At 46.8% G+C, this 23247-nt stretch overlaps 1 protein-coding gene across 1 annotated transcript in view; it reads right to left on the bottom strand.

Moving 5' to 3' along the window:
* The window catches only part of fbn2a (fibrillin 2a), a gene marked incomplete at both ends in the record, with an annotated part of 247780 nt that overhangs the window by 107971 nt on the left and 116562 nt on the right, over positions 1 to 23247 (bottom strand). Inside the window, one exon of the mRNA XM_084159776.1 lies at positions 18586 to 18711. Within this exon, the coding sequence (XP_084015902.1) occupies positions 18586 to 18711 (126 nt within the window). The remainder of the gene's footprint in view (positions 1 to 18585; positions 18712 to 23247) is intronic.

The following is a 23247-nucleotide window of genomic DNA, read 5'->3' as shown; positions in this document are numbered from 1 at the left end:
ATAAAAGTATGTTCGCAAATCACGCTGCGCCTTGGTCCACTGTGTATAACGATCGTGACAGTGACTCTGAAGGAGGATTTGATAAAGTGATGCTCCTTTCCCTGCATCTGTCAATTACAAGATCTCTTCATGTACAATTTGACAACTGATAATATTGTCACTCATCAGACTATTGTCAATTTAATCTTGTCTATAGGCTAACTCTTATTATGTGTGAAATTATACAAAACAAAAAAATACATGCAACATGCAATAATTTCAAAGATTTTACTGAGTTACAGTTCATATAAGGAAATCAGTCAATTGAAATAAATAAATTAGGCCCTAATCTATGGATTTCATATGACTGGGAATACATACAGTGTGGGGAAAAAAGTATTTGATCCCCTGCTGATTTTGTACGTTTGCCCACTGACAAAGAAATAATAATTATTAAATAATCAGTCTATAATTTTAATGGTAGGTTTATTTGAACAGTGAGAGACAGAATAACAACAAAACAATCAAGAAAAATGTAAAAAATGTAATAAATTGATTTGCATTTTAATGAGGGAAATAAGTATTTGACCCCTCTGCAAAACATGACTTAGTACTTGGTGGCAAAACCCTTGTTGGCAATCACAGAGGTCAGACATTTCTTGTAATTGGCCACCAGGTTTGCACACATCTCAGGAGGGATTTTATCCCACTCCTCTTTGCAGATCTTCTCCAAGTCATTAAGGTTTCGAGGCTGACGTTTGGCAACTCGAACCTTCAGCTCCCTCCACAGATTTTCTATGGGATTAAGGTCTGGAGACTGGCTAGGCCAATCCAGGACCTTAATGTGCTTCTTCTTGAGCCACTCCTTTGTTGCATTGGCCGTGTGTTTTGGGTCATTGTCATGCTGGAATACCCATCTACGACCCATTTTCAATGCCCTGGCTGAGGGAAGGAGGTTCTCACCCAAGATTTGACGGTACATGGCCCTGTCCATCGTCCCTTTGATGCGGTGAAGTTGTCCTGTCCCCTTATCAGAAAAACACCCCCAAAGCATAATGTTTCCACCTCCATGTTTGACGGCGGGGATGGTGTTCTTGGGGTCATAGGCAGCATTCCTCCTCCTCCAAACACGGCGAGTTGAGTTGATGCCAAAGAGCTCGATTTGTGTCTCATCTGACCACAACACTTTCACCCAGTTCTCCTCTGAATCATTCAGATGTTCATTGGCAAACTTCAGACGGGCATGTATATGTGCTTTCTTGAGCAGGGGGACCTTGCGGGCGCTGCAGGATTTCAGTCCTTCACGGCGTAGTGTGTTACCAATTGTTTTCTTGGTGACTATGATCCCAGCTGCCTTGAGATCATTGACAAGATCCTCCCGTGTAGTTCTGGGCTGATTCCTCACCGTTCTCATGATCACTGCAACTCCACGAGGTGAGATCTTGCATGGAGCCCCAGGCCAAGGGAGATTGACAGTTATTTTGTGTTTCTTCCAATAATTGCACCAACTGTTGTCACCTTCTCACCAAGCTGCTTGGCGATGGTCTTGTAGCCCATTCCAGCCTTGTGTAGGTCTACAATCTTGTCCCTGACATCCTTGGAGAGCTCTTTGGTCTTGGCCATGGTGGAGAGTTTGGAATCTGATTGATTGATTGCTTCTGTGGACAGGTGTCTTTTATACAGGTAACGAGCTGAGATTAGGAGCACTCCCTTTAAGAGTATCTCAAAAACAAGGAAACTATGAACAACTCATTCTTTGCATATGTAACGCTAATGCTCAAAATCATCTTCTCCTCATGAATCATACGTCAGATTCACTCCAGATTTTGTATTTAGACTAACGATTGCACATAAAGGAAGATAATTCCTACATGATAGAGTGCTTGCTTTGTTACGCTAATCTTGTATCCTTTCTGCCGTCATGTGAACCCTGTTCACTGCTGCTCACAACTATATTTTGGGATGATTTTCATTGTTTTTCATGGGTAACAAGCCCTAGAAGTGATCCCACCTGAGAGACACCAGAGGCCCCTGTGGTGGTCACTCAATTAGAGCCCATTAAGTCATTTCCCCTCTGTTGGCAGTGCACTCCACAGAGGGTTGTATTGGTATTAGAGAAGGCCTCTGGCAACACAAGGTGCGCGTCCCAAATGGCACCCTATTCCTTACATGGGCCCTGGTCAAAAGTAGTGCACTATATAGGGAATAGGGTGCCATTTGGGAAGCAGTGAAGAGCACGAACCATAGCCTTAGCTCCTTGGGGCTATTATGGACAGACCTGGGTTCACCTGACTCTCCCTCCTCTGTTCTCATCCTCCTAGATCTATCCGCTGCCTTTGACACCATCAGATCCTCCTATCTAATAAAATAAAATAAAATTGTATTTGCCACATGCGCCTAATACGACAGGTGTAGACCTTACAGTGAAATGCTTACTAACAAGCCCTTAACCAACAATGCAATTTTAAGAAAAAAAGTGTTAAGTAAAAAATTAAATATAATTAAAAGCAGCAGTAAAATAAAATAACAGTAGGGAGGCTATATACAGGGGGTACCGGTACAGAGTCACTGTGCTGGGGCACCGGTTAGTTGAGAAAATTAAGGTAATATGTACATGTGGGTAGAGTTAAAGTAACTATGCATAGATAATAAACAGAGCAGCGTAAAAGAGGAGGTGGGGTGGACAATGCAAATAGTCCGGGTAGCCATGATTAGCTGTTCAGGAGTCTCATGGCTTGGGGGTAGAAGCTATTAAGAAGCCTTTTGGACCTAGACTTGTCGCTCCGGTACCACTTGCCGTTCGGTAGCAGAGAGAACAGTCTATGACTAGGGTGGCTGGAGTCCTTGACCATTTTTTGGCCTTTCTCTGACACCGCCTGGTATAGAGGTCCTGGATGGCAGGAAGCTTGGCCCCAGTGATGTACTGGGCCGTACTCACTACCTTCTGTAGTGCCTTGTGGTCGGAGGCCAAGCAGTTGCCATACCAGGCGGTGATGCAACTAGTCAGTATGCTCTCGATGGTGCAGCTGTATAACTTTTTGAGGATCTGAGGACCCATGCCAAATATTTTCAGTCTCCTGAGGGGGAATAGGCTTTGTCGTGCCCTCTACACGACTGTCTTGTTGTGTTTGGACCATGATAATTTGTTGGTGATGTGGACACCAAGGAACTTGAAGCTCTCAACCTTTTCCACTACATCCCCGTCGATGAGAATGGGGGCATGCTCAGTCCTCTTTTTTTCCCTGTAGTCCACAATCATCTCCTTTGTCTTGATCACGTTGAGGGAGAGGTTGTTATCCTGGCACCACACGGCCAGGTCTCTGACCTCCTCCCTATAGGCTGTCTCATCGTTCTCTGTGTGTTGTCTGCAAACTTAATGATGGTGTTGGAGTCGTGCCTGGCCATGCAGTCATGGGTGAACAGGGAGTACAGGAGGGGACTGAGCACGCACCCCTGAGGGGCCCCCGTGTTGAGGATCAGGTGGCAGATGTGTTGTTATCTACCCTTACCCGTCAGGAAGTCCAGGATCCAGTTGCAGAGGGAGGTGTTTAGTCCCAGGGTCCTTAGCTTAGTGATGAGCTTTGAGGGCACTATGGTGTTGAACGCTGAGCTTTAGTAAATGAATAGTATTCTTACGTAGGTGTTCCTTTTGTCCAGGTGGGAAAGGGCAGTGTGGAGTGCAATAGAGATTGCATCATCTGTGGATCTGTTGGGGTGATATGCAAATTGGAGTGGGTCTAGGGTTTCTGGGATAATGGTGTTGATGTGATGAAGCCAGTGACTGATGTGGTGTACTCCTCAATGCCATCGGAAGAATCCCAGAACATATTTCAGTCTGTGCTAGCAAAACAGTCCTGTAGCTTAGCATCTGCGTCATCTGACCACTTCCTTATTAACCGAGTCACTGGTGCTTCCTGCTTTAGTTTTGGCTTTTAAGCAGGAATCAGGAGGATATAATTATGGTCAGATTTGCCAAATGGAGGGCGACGGAGAGCTTTGTACGCGTCTCTGTGTGTGGGATCTAGAGTTTTTTTCCCTCTGGTTGCACATTTAACATGCTGGTAGAAATGAGGTAGAACGGATTTAAGTTTCCCTGCATTAAAGTCCCCGGCCACTAGGAGCGCTGCCTCTGGATGAGCGTTTTCCTGTTTGCTTATGGCCTTATACAGCTCATTGAGTGCAATCTTAGTGCCAGCATCAGTTTGTGGTGGTAAATAGACAGCTACGAAAAATATAGAAGAAAACTCTCTTGGTAAATAGTGTGATCTACAGCTTATTATGAGATACTCTACCTCAGGCGAGCAAAACCTTGATACTTCCTTAGTTTTAGATCTTGTGCACCAGCTGTTGTTTACAAATATACACAGACCGCCACCCCTTGTCTTACCGGAGTCAGCCGTTCTATCCTGCCGATGTAGCATATATCCCGCCAGCTGTATGTTATCCATGTCGTCATTCAGCCATGACTCGGTGAAACATAAGATATTACAGTTTTTAATGTCCCATTGGTAGGATATCATTGATCTTAGGTCGTCCATTTTGTTTTCCAATGATTGTACGTTGGCTAATAGGACTGATGGAAGAGGCAGATTACTCGCTCGCCGTCGGATTCTTACAAGGCACCCCGACCTACGTCCACGATATATCCATCTCTTTCTCATGCGAATGACGGGGATTTGGGCCTTGTCGGGTGTCTGTAGCATATCCTTCGCGTCCGACTCGTTGAATAAAACATATTTGTCCAATAGGAGGTGAGTAATCGCTGTCCTGATATCCAGAAGCTCTTTTTGGTCATAAGAGACGGTGGCAGAAACATTATGTACAGAATAAATGACAAATAGCGCGAAAAAACACACATAATAGCACAATTGGTTAGAGGGCCGTAAAACGGCAGCCATCTCCTCTCAGGGCCGAGCGTCTAAGGGTCTGCACACTCTTGGATTGCATCCTACCTTGCAGGCCGCTAATACCAGGTGACGTGGAGAGGATCTGTGTCTGCAACATGTGCTCTCACTACTGGTGTCCCCCAGGGCTCGGGTTCTAGGCCCTCTCCCCTTTTCTCTATACACCAAGTCAATCGGCTCTGTCATACCCTCACACGGTCTCTCCTATCATTGCTATGTGGATGACACTCAACTACTTTTTCTCTTTCCTCCCTTCTGTCACCCAGGTGGCGACATGCATCTCTGCATGCCTGGCAGATCTCAGCTTGGATGTCGGCCCACCAGCTCAACAAGACGGAGCTTCTCTTTCCTCCCGGGGACGGGCTGCCCGCTTCAAGACCTCTCCATCACGGTTGACAAATCCACAGTGTTCTCTACAAACCTCACCTAATCCAGGCACTTGTCATCTCCCGTCTGGACTACTGCAAGTCGCTTTTGGCTAGGCTCCCCGCTTGTGCCATCAAACCCCTGCAATTTATCCAGAACACTACCGGCCCGTGTTGGTGTTCAACATTCCCAAGTTCTCCCGTGTCACCCCCACTCCTCCTCACACTTCACTGGCTTCCAGTCTCGCATCCGATACAAGACAATGGTACTTGCCTACAGAGCAGCAAGAGGACCTGCACCTTCAGGTTATGCTCAAACCCTATACCCCATCCCTAGTACTCCATTCTGCCATCTCTGGACTCTTGGCTCTCCAAGAGCTCAGCTCCAGCTCAGCCCAGTCAAAGCTGTTCTCTGTCCTGGCACCCCAATTTTTGAACCAGCTTCCCCCTGAAGCTAGGACAGCAGAGTCCCTGCCCATCTTCCAAAAACATCTGAAACCCTGCCTCTTCAAAGAGTATCTTAAATAATCCCACAGCACACCCCTTCACCCCTCACCTTTCGTGAACTTCACACTTATCAAATGTAAATGTAAAATGTATTGAGCTTGCCCACACAATTGAACTACTAGTAGTCGCAAAAGTGCAAACGCGACCCATTTGGGATTCCAGGCAGGTTAAAGCAAAGGCTAAACGTATTTGACAGATTTCAAATAGTATTTTAACCCATGTCTGATTATGGGCCAGTCAGGTGGTTTAGGTTACCGGGGGACATGGTTTGGAAGATGGCTTAGGAGCATGCCAACAGAGGGACATTTTTTGTATTTATTATTATTATTATTTTATTTCACCTTTATTTAACCAGGTAAGCCAGTTGAGAACAAGTTCTCATTTACAACTGCGACCTGGCCAAGATAAAGCAAAGCAGTGCGATAAAAACAACAACACAGAGTTACATATGGGGTAAAAAAACATAAAGTCAAAAAAATACAACAGAAAATCTATATACAGTGTGTGCAAATGTAGCAAGTTATGGAGGTAAGGCAATAAATAGGCTATAGTGCAAAATAATTACAATTAGTATTAACACTGGAATGCTAGATGTGCAAGAGATTATGTGCAAATAGAGATACTGGGGTGCAAAAGAGCAAAATAAATAACAATATAGGGATGAGGTAGTTGGGTGGGCTAATTTCAGATGGGCTGTGTACAGGTGCAGTGATCGGTGAGGTGCTCTGACAACTGATGCTTAAAGTTAGTGAGGGAGATAAGTCTCCAGCTTCAGAGATTTTTGCAATTCATTCCAGTCATTGGCAGCAGAGAACTGGAAGGAATGGCGGCCAAAGGAGGTGTTGGCTTTGGGGATGACCAGTGAGATATACCTGCTGGAGCGCAGACTATGGGTGGGTGCTGCTATGGTGACCAATGAGCTAAGATAAGGCAGGGATTTGCCTAGCAATGATTTATAGATGGCCTGGAGCCAGTGGGTTTGACGACGAACATGTAGTGAGGACCAGCCAACAAGAGCGTACAGGTCACAGTGGTGGGTAGTGTATGGGGCTTTGGAAACAAAACGGATGGCACTGTGATAGACTACATCCAATTTGCTGAGTAGACTGTTGGAGGCTATTTTGTAAATGACATCGCCGAAGTCAAGGATCGGTAGGATAGTCAGTTTTACGAGGGCATGTTTGGCAGCATGAGTGAAGGAGGCTTTGTTGCGAAATAGGAAGCCGATTCTAGATTTAACTTTGGATTGGAGATTCTTAATGTGAGTCTGGAAGGAGAGTTTACAGTCTAACCAGACACCTAGGTATTTGTAGTTGTCCACATACTCTAGGTCAGATCCGTCGAGAGTAGTGATTCTAGTCGGGTGGGCGGGTGCCAGCAGCGTTCGATTGAAGAGCATGCATTTAGTTTTACTAGTGTTTAAGAGCAGTTGGAGGCTACTGAAGGAGTGTTGTATGACATTGAAGCTCGTTTGGAGGTTTGTTAACACAGTGTCCAATGAAGGGCCAGATGTATACAAAATGGTGTCGTCTGCGTAGAGGTGGATCTGAGATTCACCAGCAGCAAGAGCGACATCATTGATATACACGGAGAAAATAGTCAGCCCAAGAATTGAACCCTGTGGCACCCCCATAGAGACTGCCATAGGTCCAGACAACAGGCCCTCCGATTTGACACATTGAACTCTATCTGAGAAGTAGTTGGTGAACCAGGCGAGGCAGTCATTTGAGAAACCAAGGCTATTTAGTCTGCCAATAAGAATGCGGTGGTTGACAGAGTCGAAAGCCTTGGCCAGGTCGATGAAGACGGCTGCACAGTACTGTCTATTATCGATCGCGGTTATAATATCGTTTAGGACCTTGAGCGTGGCTGAAGTGCACCCATGACCAGCTCGGAAACCGGATTGCATAGCTGAGAAGGTACGGTGGGATTCGAAATGGTCGGTGATCTGTTTGTTAACTTGGCTTTCAAATACTTTCGAAAGGCAGGGCAGGATGGATATAGGTCTGTAACAGTTTGGATCTAGAGTGTCACCCCCTTTGAAGAGGAGGATGACCGCGGCAGCTTTCCAATCTCTGGGGATCTCAGACGTTATGAAAGAGAGGTTGAACAGGCTAGTAATAGGGGTTGCGACTATTTCGGCGGCTAGTTTTAGAAAGAAAGGATCCAGATTGTCTAGCCCAGCTGATTTGTAGGGGTCCAGATTTTGCAGCTCTTTCAGAACATCAGCTGTCTGAATTTGTGTGAAGGAGAAGCAGGGGGGGGGGCATGGGCAAGTTGCAGCGGAGGGTGCAGAGTTGGTGGCCGGGGTAGTGGTAGCCAGGTGGAAAGCATGGCCAGCCGTGGCAAAATGCTTGTTGAAATTCTCGATTATTGTAGATTTATCGGTGGTGACAGTGTTTCCTAGCCTCAGTGCAGTGGGCAGCTGGGAGGAAGTGCTCTTATTCTCCATGGACTTTACAGTGTCCCAAAACTTTCTGGAGTTAGTGCTACTGTCATGAACCCTGCGTCCTGAGTCTGTTCCTGCCTGTGTTGCCGTTTTTCTGCTCTGAATCTCCTGTTTCCCGAAGGTGCCTGAACGCACCCTGTCCGATTGCCGGGCGACGTTGCTAGGCGGGTGATCTCTCGATTACCCGCACCTGCTTCTCATCAGCTTCGGCACGCCTGGTCCTGATCATCACCCCTTCATAAGCTCTGACCTGACATCCATTCCCTGCCGGATCGTTAGCCATTAACATAATTCTCCCGGAACCTTCACCCAACCCCTGCCGTGCCATCAGTTAATCTGCCACTTCACCACCACCTACTAATCTCCGCCACCCGCTCCGTCTCCTGGATTATTCTGCATCTTTTGAATCTGTAAATAAACACTCACATTCGTTCAACTCACCTTGTCCTGGTCTGCTTCTGGGTTCGGTCTTAGAGAACCGTGACAGAACGATCCAGCCAGCAATGAACCCAGCGGACCTGGACTCTGTTCGCCATGCCATTACCCATCAGGAAATGAGGTTGGGACAACACAGCACGGCGCTACAGGAGATAGCGTTGTCGGTTCGGAACTTTTCTACCAGTCTGACGAAGATCCAGGCTCAGCTCAGTTTGCCGGTGGAGAATCCACCACCGGTTTCACCTCTCTCGCCTGCCGCTTCTGGAGCTGTGCCCTTCCGTGAGCCCAAGGTTCCGACGCCTGATAAGTATAAAGGGGATTTGGGAAGATGCCGTTCCTTTCTTATGCAGTGTGGATTAGTGTTCGATCTACAGCCCCACTCTTACGCCACAGACAAGGCTAGGATAGCCTTTGTTATTGAATTGCTGCGTGGTAGAGCCCTGGAGTGGGCTTCAGCCGTATGGGAACGACAGGACACCTGCATGGTGTCATACCAGCAGTTCACGGCAGAGATGAGGAAGCTGTTTGACCATCCAGTCCGAGGTAAGGACGCAGCTAAGCGCCTGTTTTCTCTTCGCCAAGGAACTCGCAGCGTTGCCGACTTCGTAATCGAATTCAGGACATTGGCTGTGGAGAGTGGGTGGAATGAAGAGTCACTGCAAGCGGCCTTTTACCAGGGGCGGTCGGAGCAACTCAAGGATGAGTTGATCTCCTATCCGGAGCCTAATGACCTGGACAGTTTGGTAGCTTTGTCTATTCGGGTGGATAACAGAGTTCGAGAGAGAAGGAGGGAGAAGCAATGGGGCCCGTCCAATCAATCAGCTTCTCAGTTCCCAGTCGGGTCAGGAGGTGGGCCAGAATGCGTCGATCATTGTCCACCACACAGGATTAGTGGAGAGGTCCTGCCTCCAGATTCTGAACCCATGCAAGTGGGGCGGCACGGGTTAACCAAGGAGGAGCGCCAACATAGACGTAAGACCAACCGCTGCCTCTACTGTGGTAGTTCGGGACATTACATCTCCACTTGTTCCCAGCGGCCGTCAAACTGCTCGGCCAGTTTCAACCTCTCAATACCCCTGTCAGACCCCGTTTCCCGGCTACCCTCATGAACAGGAATCAGAGTTTAGCGATTAACGCTTTCGTCGATTCAGGTGCCGATGGAAGCTTTATTGATGCCGACGTGGTGGAACAGCTGGGGCTTTCCAAGGAGCGATTACCGGAAGCCATTGAAGCTACCACTCTGAACGGCAGTAGTCTGGCACGTATCACGATGAGGACTGAACCGGTTAAGATGCTGTTGTCAGGGAATCATTCTGAGGTTCTCATTCTTCATTCTGCCTTCTTCCCATGTTCCTCTGGTCCTTGGATACCCCTGGCTGAAAGAACACAATCCCACGTTCGATTGGGTGACTGGCAAGGTAACTAGTTGGAGCATTGATTGTCATGCTAACTGCCTCAAGACTGCCTGTTCCCATTCTGTTCCCAGTCAGGTTATTGAGGCTAACCCCCCAGATTTGTCCCTGGTTCCCGAAACATATCACGATTTGGGGGAAGTGTTCAGTAAGCAGAGGGCTTTGTCACTCCCTCCCCACCAACCATATGATTGTGCCATAAACCTGTTCCCTGGAGCTGCCTATCCCAAGGGACGGTTATACAGCATCTCCCGACCTGAACGTGAGGCTTTGGAGACATAAAGGAGTCCCTAGCTGCTGGTCTCATTCGTCCCTCGTCATCACCCCTGGGGGCAGGATTCTTCTTTGTGAGTAAAAAGGATGGCTCTCTTCGACCTTGTATTGATTATCGGGGGTTGAATGATATCACGGTCAAGAACAAGTATCTTACAGGGTGCTACTGTGTTCACCAAGCTGGACCTACGCAATGCGTATCATCTGGTCCGGATCAGAGAGGGGGACGAGTGGTTGACTGGTTTCAATACACCGATGGGTCATTTCGAGTATCAGGTGATGCCGTTTGGACTGACCAATGCCCCAGCAGTGTTCCAGAGTATGGTGAATGACGTCCTGAGAGATATGATCGGTCTTTTTGTGTTCGTTTACCTGGATGACATTCTAATCTTCTCTAAGGAGCTTTCCAGCCACGTCCAGCATGTCAAGCAGGTTCTGCAGCGATTGTTGGAGAATCGCCTGTTTGTGAAGGCCGAGAAGTGTGAATTTCACGCCCACACTACATCCTTCCTTGGGTACATCATCTCCAGGGGAGAGATTAGGATGGACCAAGAGAAGGTTAGGGCAGTTCTGGATTGGGCCCAGCCCGGTACGAGATTGCAGCTCCAGAGGTTTCTGGGGTTTGCGAATTTCTATCGTAGATTTATCTGTGATTACAGCCGTGTGGCCGCTCCTTTAACTGCCCTGACTTCTAGTAACAGAACCTTCAGTTGGAATCCTGAGGCGGACCGAGCATTTCTGGATTTGAAGAGGCGATTCACCAACGCTCCGATTCTCTCTCAACCTGACACTGCTCGTCAGTTTGTCGTTGAAGTGGATGCGTCTGATGTGGGGGTTGGCGCCATCCTGTCCCAGCGATGCTCCACTGACGGTAAACTCCATCCCTGCGCCTACTACTCTCGTCGTCTTTCGTCTGCGGAGAGGAACTACGATGTGGGTAACCGGGAGCTCCTCGCGGTGAAACTTGCCTTGGAGGAGTGGCGCCACTGGTTGGAGGGGGCGGAGCAACCGTTTGTTGTCTGGACTGACCACAAGAATCTTGCTTACGTGCAATCGGCTAAACGTCTCAACTCCCGTCAGGCCAGGTGGTCGTTGTTTTTTGGACGCTTTAATTTTTCCTTGACGTTCCGACCGGGGTCTAAGAACGGCAAGGCGGACGCCTTGTCCCGGATGTTCTCCAAGACGGAGGAGAGTGGGGCCAAGACTGAGACGATTCTTCCCCGGAACCTTGTCGTGGGAGCCGTTATGTGGAGGATTGAGGAGGAGGTTATGGCGGCCCTTCGGACGCAGCCCGGCCTCGGTAACGGTCCACCCGGTCGGTTGTTTGTGCCTGAGTCGGTTCGTTCGGCTGTCCTCCAATGGTCCCACGCCAGCAAGATGGCTTGTCACCCTGGCGTGGCTCGGACGATGGCGCTTCTACGCAGACGATTTTGGTGGCCTGCCATGGGAGAAGATACTCGGAGGTTTGTTGCTGCCTGTCCAGTTTGTGCGCAGAACAAGAGTGCCAATCGGCCCAGCTCTGGACTTCTTCACCCCCTACCGATCCCCCGGCGACCATGGTCGCATCTGGCCCTGGACTTTGTCACTGGGTTGCCCTCTTCTGAGGGGAACACGGTCATTCTGACTATTGTGGACCGATTCAGCAAGTTCGCCCACTTTGTGCCCATCTCCAAGCTTCCCTCTGCCTCTGAGACGTCCAAGATCCTGGTTAGGGAGGTTTTCAGGGTCCACGGATTGCCCAGTGACATAGTTTCCGACCGTGGCCCTCAGTTCACCTCTGCTGTCTGGAAATCCTTCTGTTTGGCCATTGGAGCTACAGTCAGTCTCACATCTGGATTTCACCCCCAATCTAATGGACAGGCGGAGAGAGCCAACCAGAAGATGGAATCCACGCTGCGCTGCCTTGTTTCCTCCAACCCCACCTCTTGGGCCTCTCAGTTGCCTTGGGTTGAGTATGCTCACAATACTCTCCCTACTTCTGCCACTGGGATGTCTCCCTTCCAGTGCCTATACGGCTACCAACCCCCCTTGTTTCCTTCTCAGGAGAAAGATCTCTCGGTTCCCTCTGTCCAGGCCCACATTCGTCGTTGCCACCGGACCTGGCATCGGGCCAGAAAGGCCCTCCTTAGAGTTTCTGACCGGTATCAGCTCCAGGCGAATCGTCGCCGTATTCCAGCCCCCGTTTATGCAATCGGAGATAGGGTCTGGTTGGCTACACGGGACCTTCCTCTGCGGACTGAGTCAAGGAAACTGTCGCCGAGGTTCATTGGTCCGTTTGTGGTGGAGAGAGTGATTAATCCTGTTGTGGTTCGACTCAAGTTGCCTAGTACGCTCAGAGTCCATCCCACCTTCCATGTCTCCTGCCTCAAGCCTGTTCTCCTCAGCCCTCTGTTGCCCCCTCCACCTCCTCCTCCTCCTCCTCGGATGATCGGAGGAGGTCCTGTCTACACGGTGCGCCGCATCATGGATTCCAGACGGCGGGGCCGGGGTTTCCAGTATCTCGTGGACTGGGAGGGGTATGGTCCTGCGGAGAGGAGTTGGATTCCTCGGCGTCAGATCCTTGATGCTGACCTCCTTCGTGACTTCTACCGCCTCCATCCTGGCGCTCCGGGTAGTCCGCCCGGTGGCGTTCGTCGGAAGGGGGGTACTGTCATGAACCCTGCGTCCTGAGTCTGTTCCTGCCTGTGTTGCCGTTTTTCTGCTCTGAATCTCCTGTTTCCCGAAGGTGCCTGAACGCACCCTGTCCGGTTGCCGGGCGACGTTGCTAGGCGGGTGATCTCTCGATTACCCGCACCTGCTTCTCATCAGCTTCGGCACACCTGGTCCTGATCATCACCCCTTCATAAGCTCTGACCTGACAACCATTCCCTGCCGGATCGTTAGCCATTAACATAATTCTCCCGGAACCTTCACCCAACCCCTGCCGTGCCATCAGTTAATCTGCCACTTCACCACCACCTACTCATCTCCGCCACCCGCTCCGTCTCCTGGATTATTCTGCATCTTTTGAATCTGTAAATAAACACTCACATTCGTTCAACTCACCTTGTCCTGGTCTGCTTCTGGGTTCGGTCTTAGAGAACCGTGACAGCTACAGGATGCACATTTCTGTTTGAAAAAGTTAGCCTTTGCTTTCCTGACTGCTTGTGTATATTGGTTCCTAACTTCCCTGAAAAGTTGCATATCGCGGGGGCTATTTGATGCTAATGCAGTATGCCACAGGATGTTTTTTGTGCTGGTCAAGGGCAGTCAAGTCTGAGGAGAACCAGGGGCTATATCTGTTCTTAGTTTTGTATTTTTTGAATGGGGCATGTTTATTTAAGATTGAGAGGAAATTACTTTTAAAGAACAACCAGGCATCCTCTACTGACGGAATGAGATCTATATCCATCCAGGATACCTGGGCCAGGTCAATTAGGAAGGCCTGCTCGCTAAAGTGTTTTAGGGAGCGTTTGACAGTGATGAGGGGTGGTCGTTTGACCGCGGACCCGTTACGGACGCAGGCAATAAGGCAGTGATCGCTGAGATCCTGGTTGAAGACAGCGGAGGTGTATTTAGAGGGTAAGTTAGTCAGGATGATATCTATGAGGGTACACATGTTTACGGATTTAGGGTTGTACCTGGTAGGTTCGTTGATAATTTGTGTGAGATTGAGGGCATCTAGTTTGGATTGTAGGATGGCCGGGGTGTTAAGCATATCCCAATTTAGGTCACCAAGCAGTACGAACTCTGAATGGGGGGCAATCAATTCACATATGGTGTCCAGGGCACAGCTGGGGGCTGAGGGGGGACTGTAGCAAGCGGCAACAGTGAGAGACTTATTTCTGGAAAGGTGGATTTTTAGAATAATAATAATAATATGCCATTTAGCAGACGCTTTTATCCAAAGCGACTTACAGTCATGCGTGCATACATTTTTGTGTATGGGTGGTCCTGGGGATCGAACCCACTACCTTGGCGTTACAAGCGCCGTGCTCTACCAGCTGAGCTACAGAGGACCACAGAAGTAGAAGCTCAAACTGTTTGGGCACAGACCTGGATAGTATGATAGAGCTCTGCAGGCTCTCTACAGTAGATTGCAACTCCACCCCCTTTGGCAGTTCTATCTAGACGGAAAATGTTATAGTTGGGGATGGAAATTTCAGAATTTTTGGTGGCCTTCCTAAGCCAGGATTCAGACATTGCTAGAACATCAGGGTTGGCGGAGTGTGCTAACGCAGTGAATAACTCAAACTTAGGAAGGAGACTTCTGATATTAACATGCAAGAAACCAAGGTTTTTACGGTTACAGAAGTCAACAAATGATAGCGCCTGGGGAGTAGGAGTGATACTGAGGGCTGCAGGGCCTGGGTTAGCCTCTACATCACCAGAGGAACAGAGGAGGACTAGAATAAGGATACGGCTAAAGGCTTTAAGAACTGGTCTTCTAGTACGTTGGGTACATAGAATAAAGGGGGCAGATTTCCGGGCTTTGTAGAAAAGTTTCAGGGCATTATGTACAGACAAGGATATGGAAGGATATGAGTAAAGTGGAGGTAAACCTAAGCGTTGGGTAACAATGAAAGAGATAGCATCACTGGAGGCACCGATTGAGTCGGTCTCCGCGTGTATGGGGGGTGGGACAAAGGAGCTATCTAAGGCAGGTTTAGCTGGGCTGGGGGATCTACAGTGAAATAGTACAATTAGAAATAACCGAAACAGCAATAAGCAAACCATATTGACATGGGAGAGAGGCATAAAGCAATCACAGGTGTAATTTGAGAGAGCTAAGACAACAGCTGGTAATGGCGACACAGTTTGGGCTGAGGCGGTTAGGAAGGTGGCTTAGGAGCATGGTTACAGGGGGACAGGGGATGGAAGGTGCAGTGAGTGGCAGGGTTGGAAGGTTGGGGTCAAATTAATGTAACTTATATTCACTTTTTTGAAGTTTCTAATCATTTTGAAGATGGTGAACTACGGTTGTTAGCAAATCGTATCAAGGGAAGAGACGCTGTTTTACAACTGCATACCACAGGATGTGGACAAAATGGAAACACGCCGTTGGAAAAGATGGAGGAGGAATGTGACACCGCTTTTCCATAAGAACTTCAATCAACTCATTTAGTTGGGTCACTTTCTTTGCATTGTTGTTCTTCATTTTAAACCAGGGACGTAGTCCTTCATTTTAAACCAGGGACGTAGTCCTTCATTTTAAACCAGGGATGTAGTCCTTTATTTTAAACCAGGGATGTAGTCCTTTATTTTAAACCAGGGATGTAGTCCTTCATTTTAAACTAGGGATGTAGTCCTTCATTTTAAACCAGGGACGTAGTCCTTTATTTTAAACCAGGGATGTAGTCCTTCATTTTAAACTAGGGATGTAGTCTTTCATTTTAAACCAGGGATGTAGTCCTTCATTTTAAACCATGGATGTAGTCCTTTATTTTAAACCAGGGACGTAGTCCTTCATTTTAAACCAGGGATGTAGTCATTTGGAACAACAAAGATTCCCTTGAAAATATAAAAGGACATACAGTGGCTTGCGAAAGTATTCACCCCCCTTGGCATTTTTCCTATTTTGTTGCCTTACAACATGGAATTAAACTGGATTTTTTGGGGGTTTGTATCATTTGATTTACACAACATGCCTCCTACTTTGAAGATGCAAGATATTTTTTATTGTGAAACAAACAAGAAATAAGACAAAAAAACAGAAAACTTGAGTGTGCATAACTATTCCCCCCCCCCCCCCCAAAGTCAATACTTTGTAGAGCCACCTTTTGCAGCAATTACATCTGCAAGTCTCTTGGGATATGTCTCTATAAGCTTGGCACATCTAGCCACTTGGATTTTTGTCCATTCTTCAAGGCAAAACTGCTCCAGCTCCTTCAAGTTGGATGGGTTCCGCTGGTGTACAGCAATCTTTAAGTCATTCCACAGATTCTCAATTGGATTGAGGTCTGGGCTTTGACTAGGCCATTCCAATACATTTAAATGTTTCCCCTTAAACCACTTGAGTGTTGCTTTAGCAGTATGCTTAGGGTCATTGTCCTGCTGGAAGGTGAACCTCCGTCCCAGTCTCAAATCTCTGGAAGACTGAAACAGGTTTCCCTCAAGAATTTCCCTGTATTTAGCGCCATCCATCATTCCTTCAATTCTTACCAGTTTCCCAGTCCATGCCAATGAAAAACATCCCCACAGCATGATGCTGCCACCACGCTTCACTGTGGGGATGGTGTTCTCGGGGTGATGAGAGGTGTTGGGTTTGCGCCAGACATAGCGTTTTCCTTGATGGCCAAAAAGCTCAATTTTAGTCTCATCTGACCAGAGTACCTTCTTCCATATGTTTGGGGAGTCTCCCACATGCCTTTTGGCGAACACAAAATGTGTTTGCTTATTTTTTTCTTTAAGCAATGGCTTTTTTCTGGCCACTCTTCCGTAAAGCCCAGCTTTGCAGCTCATTCAGGGTTATCTTTGGTCTCTTTGTTGCCTCTCTGATTAATGCCCTCCTTGCCTGGTCCGTGAGTTTTGGTGGGCGGCCCTCTCTTGGCAGGTTTGTTGTGGTGCCATATTCTTTCCATTTTTTTAATAATGGATTTAATGGTGCTCCGTGGGATGTTCAAAGCTTCTGATATTTTTTTTATAACCCAACCCTGATCTGTACTTCTCCACAACTTTGTCCCTGACCTGTTTGGAGAGCTCCTTGGTCTTCATGGTGTCGCTTGCTTGGTGGTGCCCCTTGCTTAGTGGTGTTGCAGACTCTGGGGCATTTCAGAACAGGTGTATATATACTGAGATCATGTGACAGATCATGTGACATATAGATTGCACACAGGTGGACTTTATTTAACTAATTATGTGACTTATGAAAGTAATTGGTTGCAGCAGATCTTATTTAGGGGCTTCATAGCAAAGGGGGTGAATACATATGCACGCACCACTTTTCCGTTATTTATTTTTTTGAATTCTTTGAAATAAGTTATTTTTTTCATTTCACTTCACCAATTTGGACTATTTTGTGTATGTCCATTACATTAAATCCAAATAAAAATCCATTTAAATTACAGGTTGTAATGCAACAAAATAGGTGCAACAAAATAGGAAAAACGCCAAAGGGGATGAATACTTTTGCAAGGCACTGTAACCCACATCAGTGTCTACACACAATCAAAACTGCCCTATTTATTTCACACGTCCCAGGCATAGTTCAGGTATGGGGGAGGGCGGGCATATCTCCACGCGTGTACATATGGTGGAATAACTCATAGAATATATCTCGGGGATAGGAATTTAAAAAGGCATCTGGTTCAGATATGAACTCAGAATGATTGAAATTACTGGAGGCCTTTTGTCTGTTTCACCTTGTAGAGAAGGAAGGAACTGCTTTTGTCCTGAGAAAGAAACTTCACTAGAATTCTCTATCGCCTTTTTAAAAAATAAAATAAAACTCCAGTATACCAACCACACATTTCATATCAAATGTATTAGACAATTAATGAATAAGTACTGAAATGTAACATACAAGTCAGAGAACTGCGTCAGAGCTTTAAAAATTCACAAGCATTATACCTAAAGTCTCATTAAGAGAAATCCCATGCAGCCTTCTTTACAAGTTCGAACACTGGAATGTGAGATGTAATCTACAATTTTGATTAGGCTGATAGAAAATACTCATTCATTTAAATGATTTTCAATTTGAGCGTCCTTATTTTTCTATATATTGCCCACACATTCTCATTCTGAACTTCTAACAGTGAGTGGGATGGGTGTGGCTTCTGACAATGATCACAAGAGCAGCTGCTCACCGATTTGACAGCCCCAAAGCAGTCCCACCTCCGACACCGCCAAAACATCTGCTAGGCGGGTGTCGGCTGTCGCCGGTTAATGCTTGATCTGATTGAATCTAGGCCTAAGCCTAGCTAAAGAAGCCTAAAATAACACTGTATTAACCTCAACATTTATCTGATGATGCCTTCCAAAAATACCTTTTCGTATTAGGTGTGATTCAGTAACATGGAGTTGGTTAAACCATCTTGACACACTGTGACAACTCGTCTCTCCCATTTCTCCTACTGCTCTGGCTTGCCAAGCATTTCTGCTTTCCTCCTCCCCCTTGTATGTTTTTCCTACCAGGTGCTTTCTCACTCACTCACTCACTCACTTACTCACTCACTCACTCTCAAAGGCTTTTTTGACATGATCACATGGATATTGTCAAAGCAGAAATAAGTAACATCAACAATGAAAATAGTCAGAATTTCTCTCCATCTCCCTCTCACCTTCGCATGTCTCCGAGTCCGGCCTGAAGAGGTAGCCCTTGGGGCAGGTGCAGCTGTAGCTGCCTGGAATGTTCCGGCACAGTCCGTTGTCGCAGAGTAGCCGGTTCACCATGCACTCGTCAATGTCTGGAAGACAACAGGCAAACAGAGAGGATGCCTCAGTCAACTCAGGAGGACCTCCAATTGTCAACACAAACAAAACCAAATGAGAGACAGCCGACTGCTTGCTGTGCATTTGGCAGTGTCTATGAGACCATTTGTCAGTGTCTAGAAAATGAATGGAAACATTTTCTGTGTATTTATGAATGTCTTGAACAAAAACATTAATGGTGAGTAGGTGTGACATGCATTTATCAGTGTTTGAAATTGATATAGAGGAAACTGCCTGAGGGAGGATTGACATATTACACCCAAATTGAAAACCGATAATCATAACAATTTCCTAAATGATTGAAACCATCATTTCATTGAGTGTGGTTAGAAAAAGGTCAAGAAAGATAGACTGATACGTTTCTAACAGCCTTCTACATGTCATACACTTGGCCCTACAGGTCACATTTTTTTCCACATTTTGTTTACGTTACAGCCTTATTCTAAAATGGATTAAATTGTTTTTCCCCCCTCATCAATCTACACACAATACCCCATAATGACAAAGCAAAAACACATTTTTAGACATTTCTGCAAATGTATACAGTGGGGGAAAAAAAGTATTTAGTCAGCCACCAATTGTGCAAGTTCTCCCACTTAAAAAGATGAGAGAGGCCTGTAATTTTCATCATAGGTATACGTCAACTATGACAGACAAATTGAGAAAAAAAATCCAGAAAATCACATTGTAGGATTTTTAATTTATTTATTTGCAAATTATGGTGGAAAATAAGTATTTGGTCACCTACAAACAAGCAAGATTTCTGGCTCTCACAGACCTGTAACTTCTTCTTTAAGAGGCTCCTCTGTCCTCCACTCGTTACCTGTATTAATGGCACCTGTTTGAACTTGTTATCAGTATAAAAGACACCTGTCCACAACCTCAAACAGTCACACTCCAAACTCCACTATGGCCAAGACCAAAGAGCTGTCAAAGGACACCAGAAACGAAATTGTAGACCTGCACCAGGCTGGGAAGACTGCATCTGCAATAGGTAAGCAGCTTGGTTTGAAGAAATCAACTGTGGGAGCAGTTATTAGGAAATGGAAGACATACAAGACCACTGATAATCTCCCTCGATCTGGGGATCCACGCAAGATCTCACCCCGTGGGGTCAAAATGATCACAAGAACAGTGAGCAAAAATCCCAGAACCACACGGGGGGACCTAGTGAATGACCTGCAGAGAGCTGGGACCAAAGTAACAAAGCCTACCATCAGTAACACACTACGCCGCCAGGGACTCAAATCCTGCAGTGCAAGACGTGTCCCCCTGCTTAAGCCAGTACATGTCCAGGCCCGTCTGAAGTTTGCTAGAGTGCATTTGGATGATCCAGAAGAGGATTGGGAGAATGTCATATGGTCAGATGAAACCAAAATATAACTTTTTGGTAAAAACTCAACTCATCGTGTTTGGAGGACAAAGAATGCTGAGTTGCATCCAAAGAACACCATACCTACTGTGAAGCATGGGGGTGGAAACATCATGCTTTGGGGCTGTTTTTCTGCAAAGGGACCAGGACGACTGATCCGTGTAAAGGAAAGAATGAATGGGGCCATGTATCGTGAGATTTTGAGTGAAAACCTCCTTCCATCAGCAAGGGCATTGAAGATGAAATGTGGCTGGGTCTTTCAGCATGACAATGATCCCAAACACACCGCCCGGGCAACGAAGGAGTGGCTTCGTAAGAAGCATTTCAAGGTCCTGGAGTGGCCAAGCCAGTCTCCAGATCTCAACCCCATAGAAAATCTTTGGAGGGAGTTGAAAGTCTGTGTTGCCCAGCGACAGCCCCAAAACATCACTGCTCTAGAGGAGATCTGCATGGAGGAATGGGCCAAAATACCAGCAACAGTGTGTGAAAACCTTGTGAAGACTTACAGAAAACGTTTGACCTGTGTCATTGCCAACAAAGGGTATATAACAAAGTATTGAGAAACTTTTGTTATTGACCAAATACTTATTTTCCACCATAATTTGCAAATATATTCATAAAAAATCCTACAATGTGATTTTCTGGATTTTTTTTTCTCATTTTGTCTGTCATAGTTGACGTGGCCCTATGATGTAAATTACAGGCCTCTCTCATCTTTTTTAGTGGGAGAACTTGCACAATTGGTGGCTGACTAAATACTTTTTTCCCCCACTGTAAACATTTAAACTTAAATATCACATTTACATAAGTTTTCAGACCCTTTAATCAGTACTTTGTTGAAGCACCTTTGGCAGCGATTACAGCCTCGAGTCTTCTTGGGTATGACGCTACAAGCTTGGCACACCTGTATTTGGGGAGTTTCTCCCATTCTTCTCAGCAGATCCTCTCAAGCTCTGTCAGGTTGGATGGGGAGCGTCGCTGCACAGCTATTTTCAGGTCTCTCCAGAGATGTTAGATCGGGTTCAAGTCCGGGCTCTGGCTGGGCCACTCAAGGACATTCAGAGACTTGTTCCGAAGCCACTCCTGCGTTGTCTTGGCTGTGTGCTTTGGGTCATTGTCCTGTTGGAAGGTGAACCTTCGCCCCAGTCTGAGGTCCTGAGCGCTCTGGTGCAGGTTTTCATCAAGGATCTCTATGTCCTTGGTTCCGTTCATCTTTGCCTCGATCCTGACTAGTCTCCCAGTCCCTGCCGCTGAAAAACATCCCCACAGCATGATGCTGCCACCACCATGCTTCACCGTAGGGATGGTGCCAGGCTTCCTACAGACGTGATGCTTGGCATTCAGGTCAAAGAGTTCAATCTTGGTTTCATCAGACCAGACAATCTTGTTTCTCATGGTCTGAGTCCTTTAGGTGCCTTTTGGCAAACTCCAAGCGGGTTGTCATGTGCTTTTTACTGAGGAGTGGCTTCCGTCTGGCCACTCTACCATAAAGGCCTGATTGGTGGAGTGCTGCAGAGATGGTTGTCCTTCTGGAAGGTTTTCCAATCTCCACAGAGGATAGGACTTCTTGGTCACCTCCCTGACCAAGGCCCTCCTCCCCCAAATGCTCAGTTTGGCAGGCCGGCCAGCTCTAGGATGAGTCTTGGTGGTTCCAAACTTCTTCCATTTAAAAATCATGGAGGCCATTGTGTTCTTGGGGACCTTCAATGCTGCAGACATTTTTGGGTACCCTTCCTGTCTCGGAGCTCTACGGACAATTCCTTCGACCTCATGGCTTGGTTTTTGCTCTGACATGCACTGTCAACTGTGGGACCTTATATAGACATATGTGTGCCTTTCCAAATCATGTCCAATCAATTGAATTTACCACGACAAGCAGGTGTCCACATACATTTTGGCCACGTAGTGTACTTTTTAAGTGTTAGAATTAGTGTAAACATCTCTTCATTTTCAAAAAATGTCACTATAAAAGAGCTATTGTGTGTGTGCAGGCTTCTGTTTCAGCCCTACTCTACTCTTATAAACCTGATTCCACTAATTATGGCCCAGACTGAAGATGATAATTTGTGTGTGAGACTGGGCTGGAATAAAAGCCTGCACACCCAATACATTTACATTTAAGTCATTTAGTAGACGCTCTTGTCCAGAGCGACTTACAGTTAAGTGAGTGCATACATTTTTCATACTGGCCCCCCCGTGGGAATCGAACCCACAACCCTGGCGTTGCAAGCGCCATGCTCTACCAACTGAGCTCCAGGAGGCCTAATACTTTCCAGGACTTGAGAATCCTTCTCTAGAGACTATGACCATGACTGACAGTCCACCATCAACTGACAGTCCACCATCAACTGACAGTCCACCATCAACTGACAGTCCACCATCAACTGACAGTCCACCATCAACTGACAGTCCACCATCAACTGACAGTCCACCATCAACTGACAGTCCACCATCAACTCAATATACAAACTCTAAACGACAACCATAAACACCAATATTTTCCTCTGGTGTCAGGTCGTGAAGATAACCTGATAGAATTTGTTCCCCCCGTAATGTATTCTTCACCAGCCCCTTTGTTGGCTGTACATTTTCCGTTCCCAAAGGGCCCTTTGACTGCCAGGGGTCCCAGTCAACCCCAGAGAGTCAGACAGAAAGGGAAGTTGGAGAGCTTATAAAGCTGGCTATAATCGCCCTGTGGAAATAATATCCTGTAGAACTCTTTCACTAGTGCATATGGAGGGAGGAACAAAGAGGTCCCGGCTACAGAGTTGAAATGACTACCAGGAATCACATGGCCTCTGTCCCAAATGACACCCTATTTCCTATGTAGTGCACTACTTTTGACCAGGGCCCATAGGGTTCTAGTGTAGTGCACTATATAGGGCTCTAGTGTAGTGCACCACTTTTGACCAGGGCCCATAGGGTTCTAGTGTAGTGCACCACTTTTGACCAGGGCCCATAGGGTTCTAGTGTAGTGCACTATATAGGGCTCTAGTGTAGTGCACCACTTTTGACCAGGGCCCACAGGTAAGGAATAGAGTGCCTTTTGGAATGCACCCAGGGAAACGCTCCCAGAATTGATGTGTCCCCATTAGGAGTTTTGACGAAATGGTGGGTGATATGTCATTTTCTCTTAGGG

The sequence above is a fragment of the Coregonus lavaretus genome (assembly GCF_964263955.1).
Source record: "Coregonus lavaretus genome assembly, chromosome: 4".
Classification (NCBI taxonomy): Eukaryota; Metazoa; Chordata; class Actinopteri; order Salmoniformes; family Salmonidae; genus Coregonus; species Coregonus lavaretus.
Note: the sequence above shows the minus strand (reverse complement) of the source record. Positions and strands in the feature narration are given on the sequence as shown.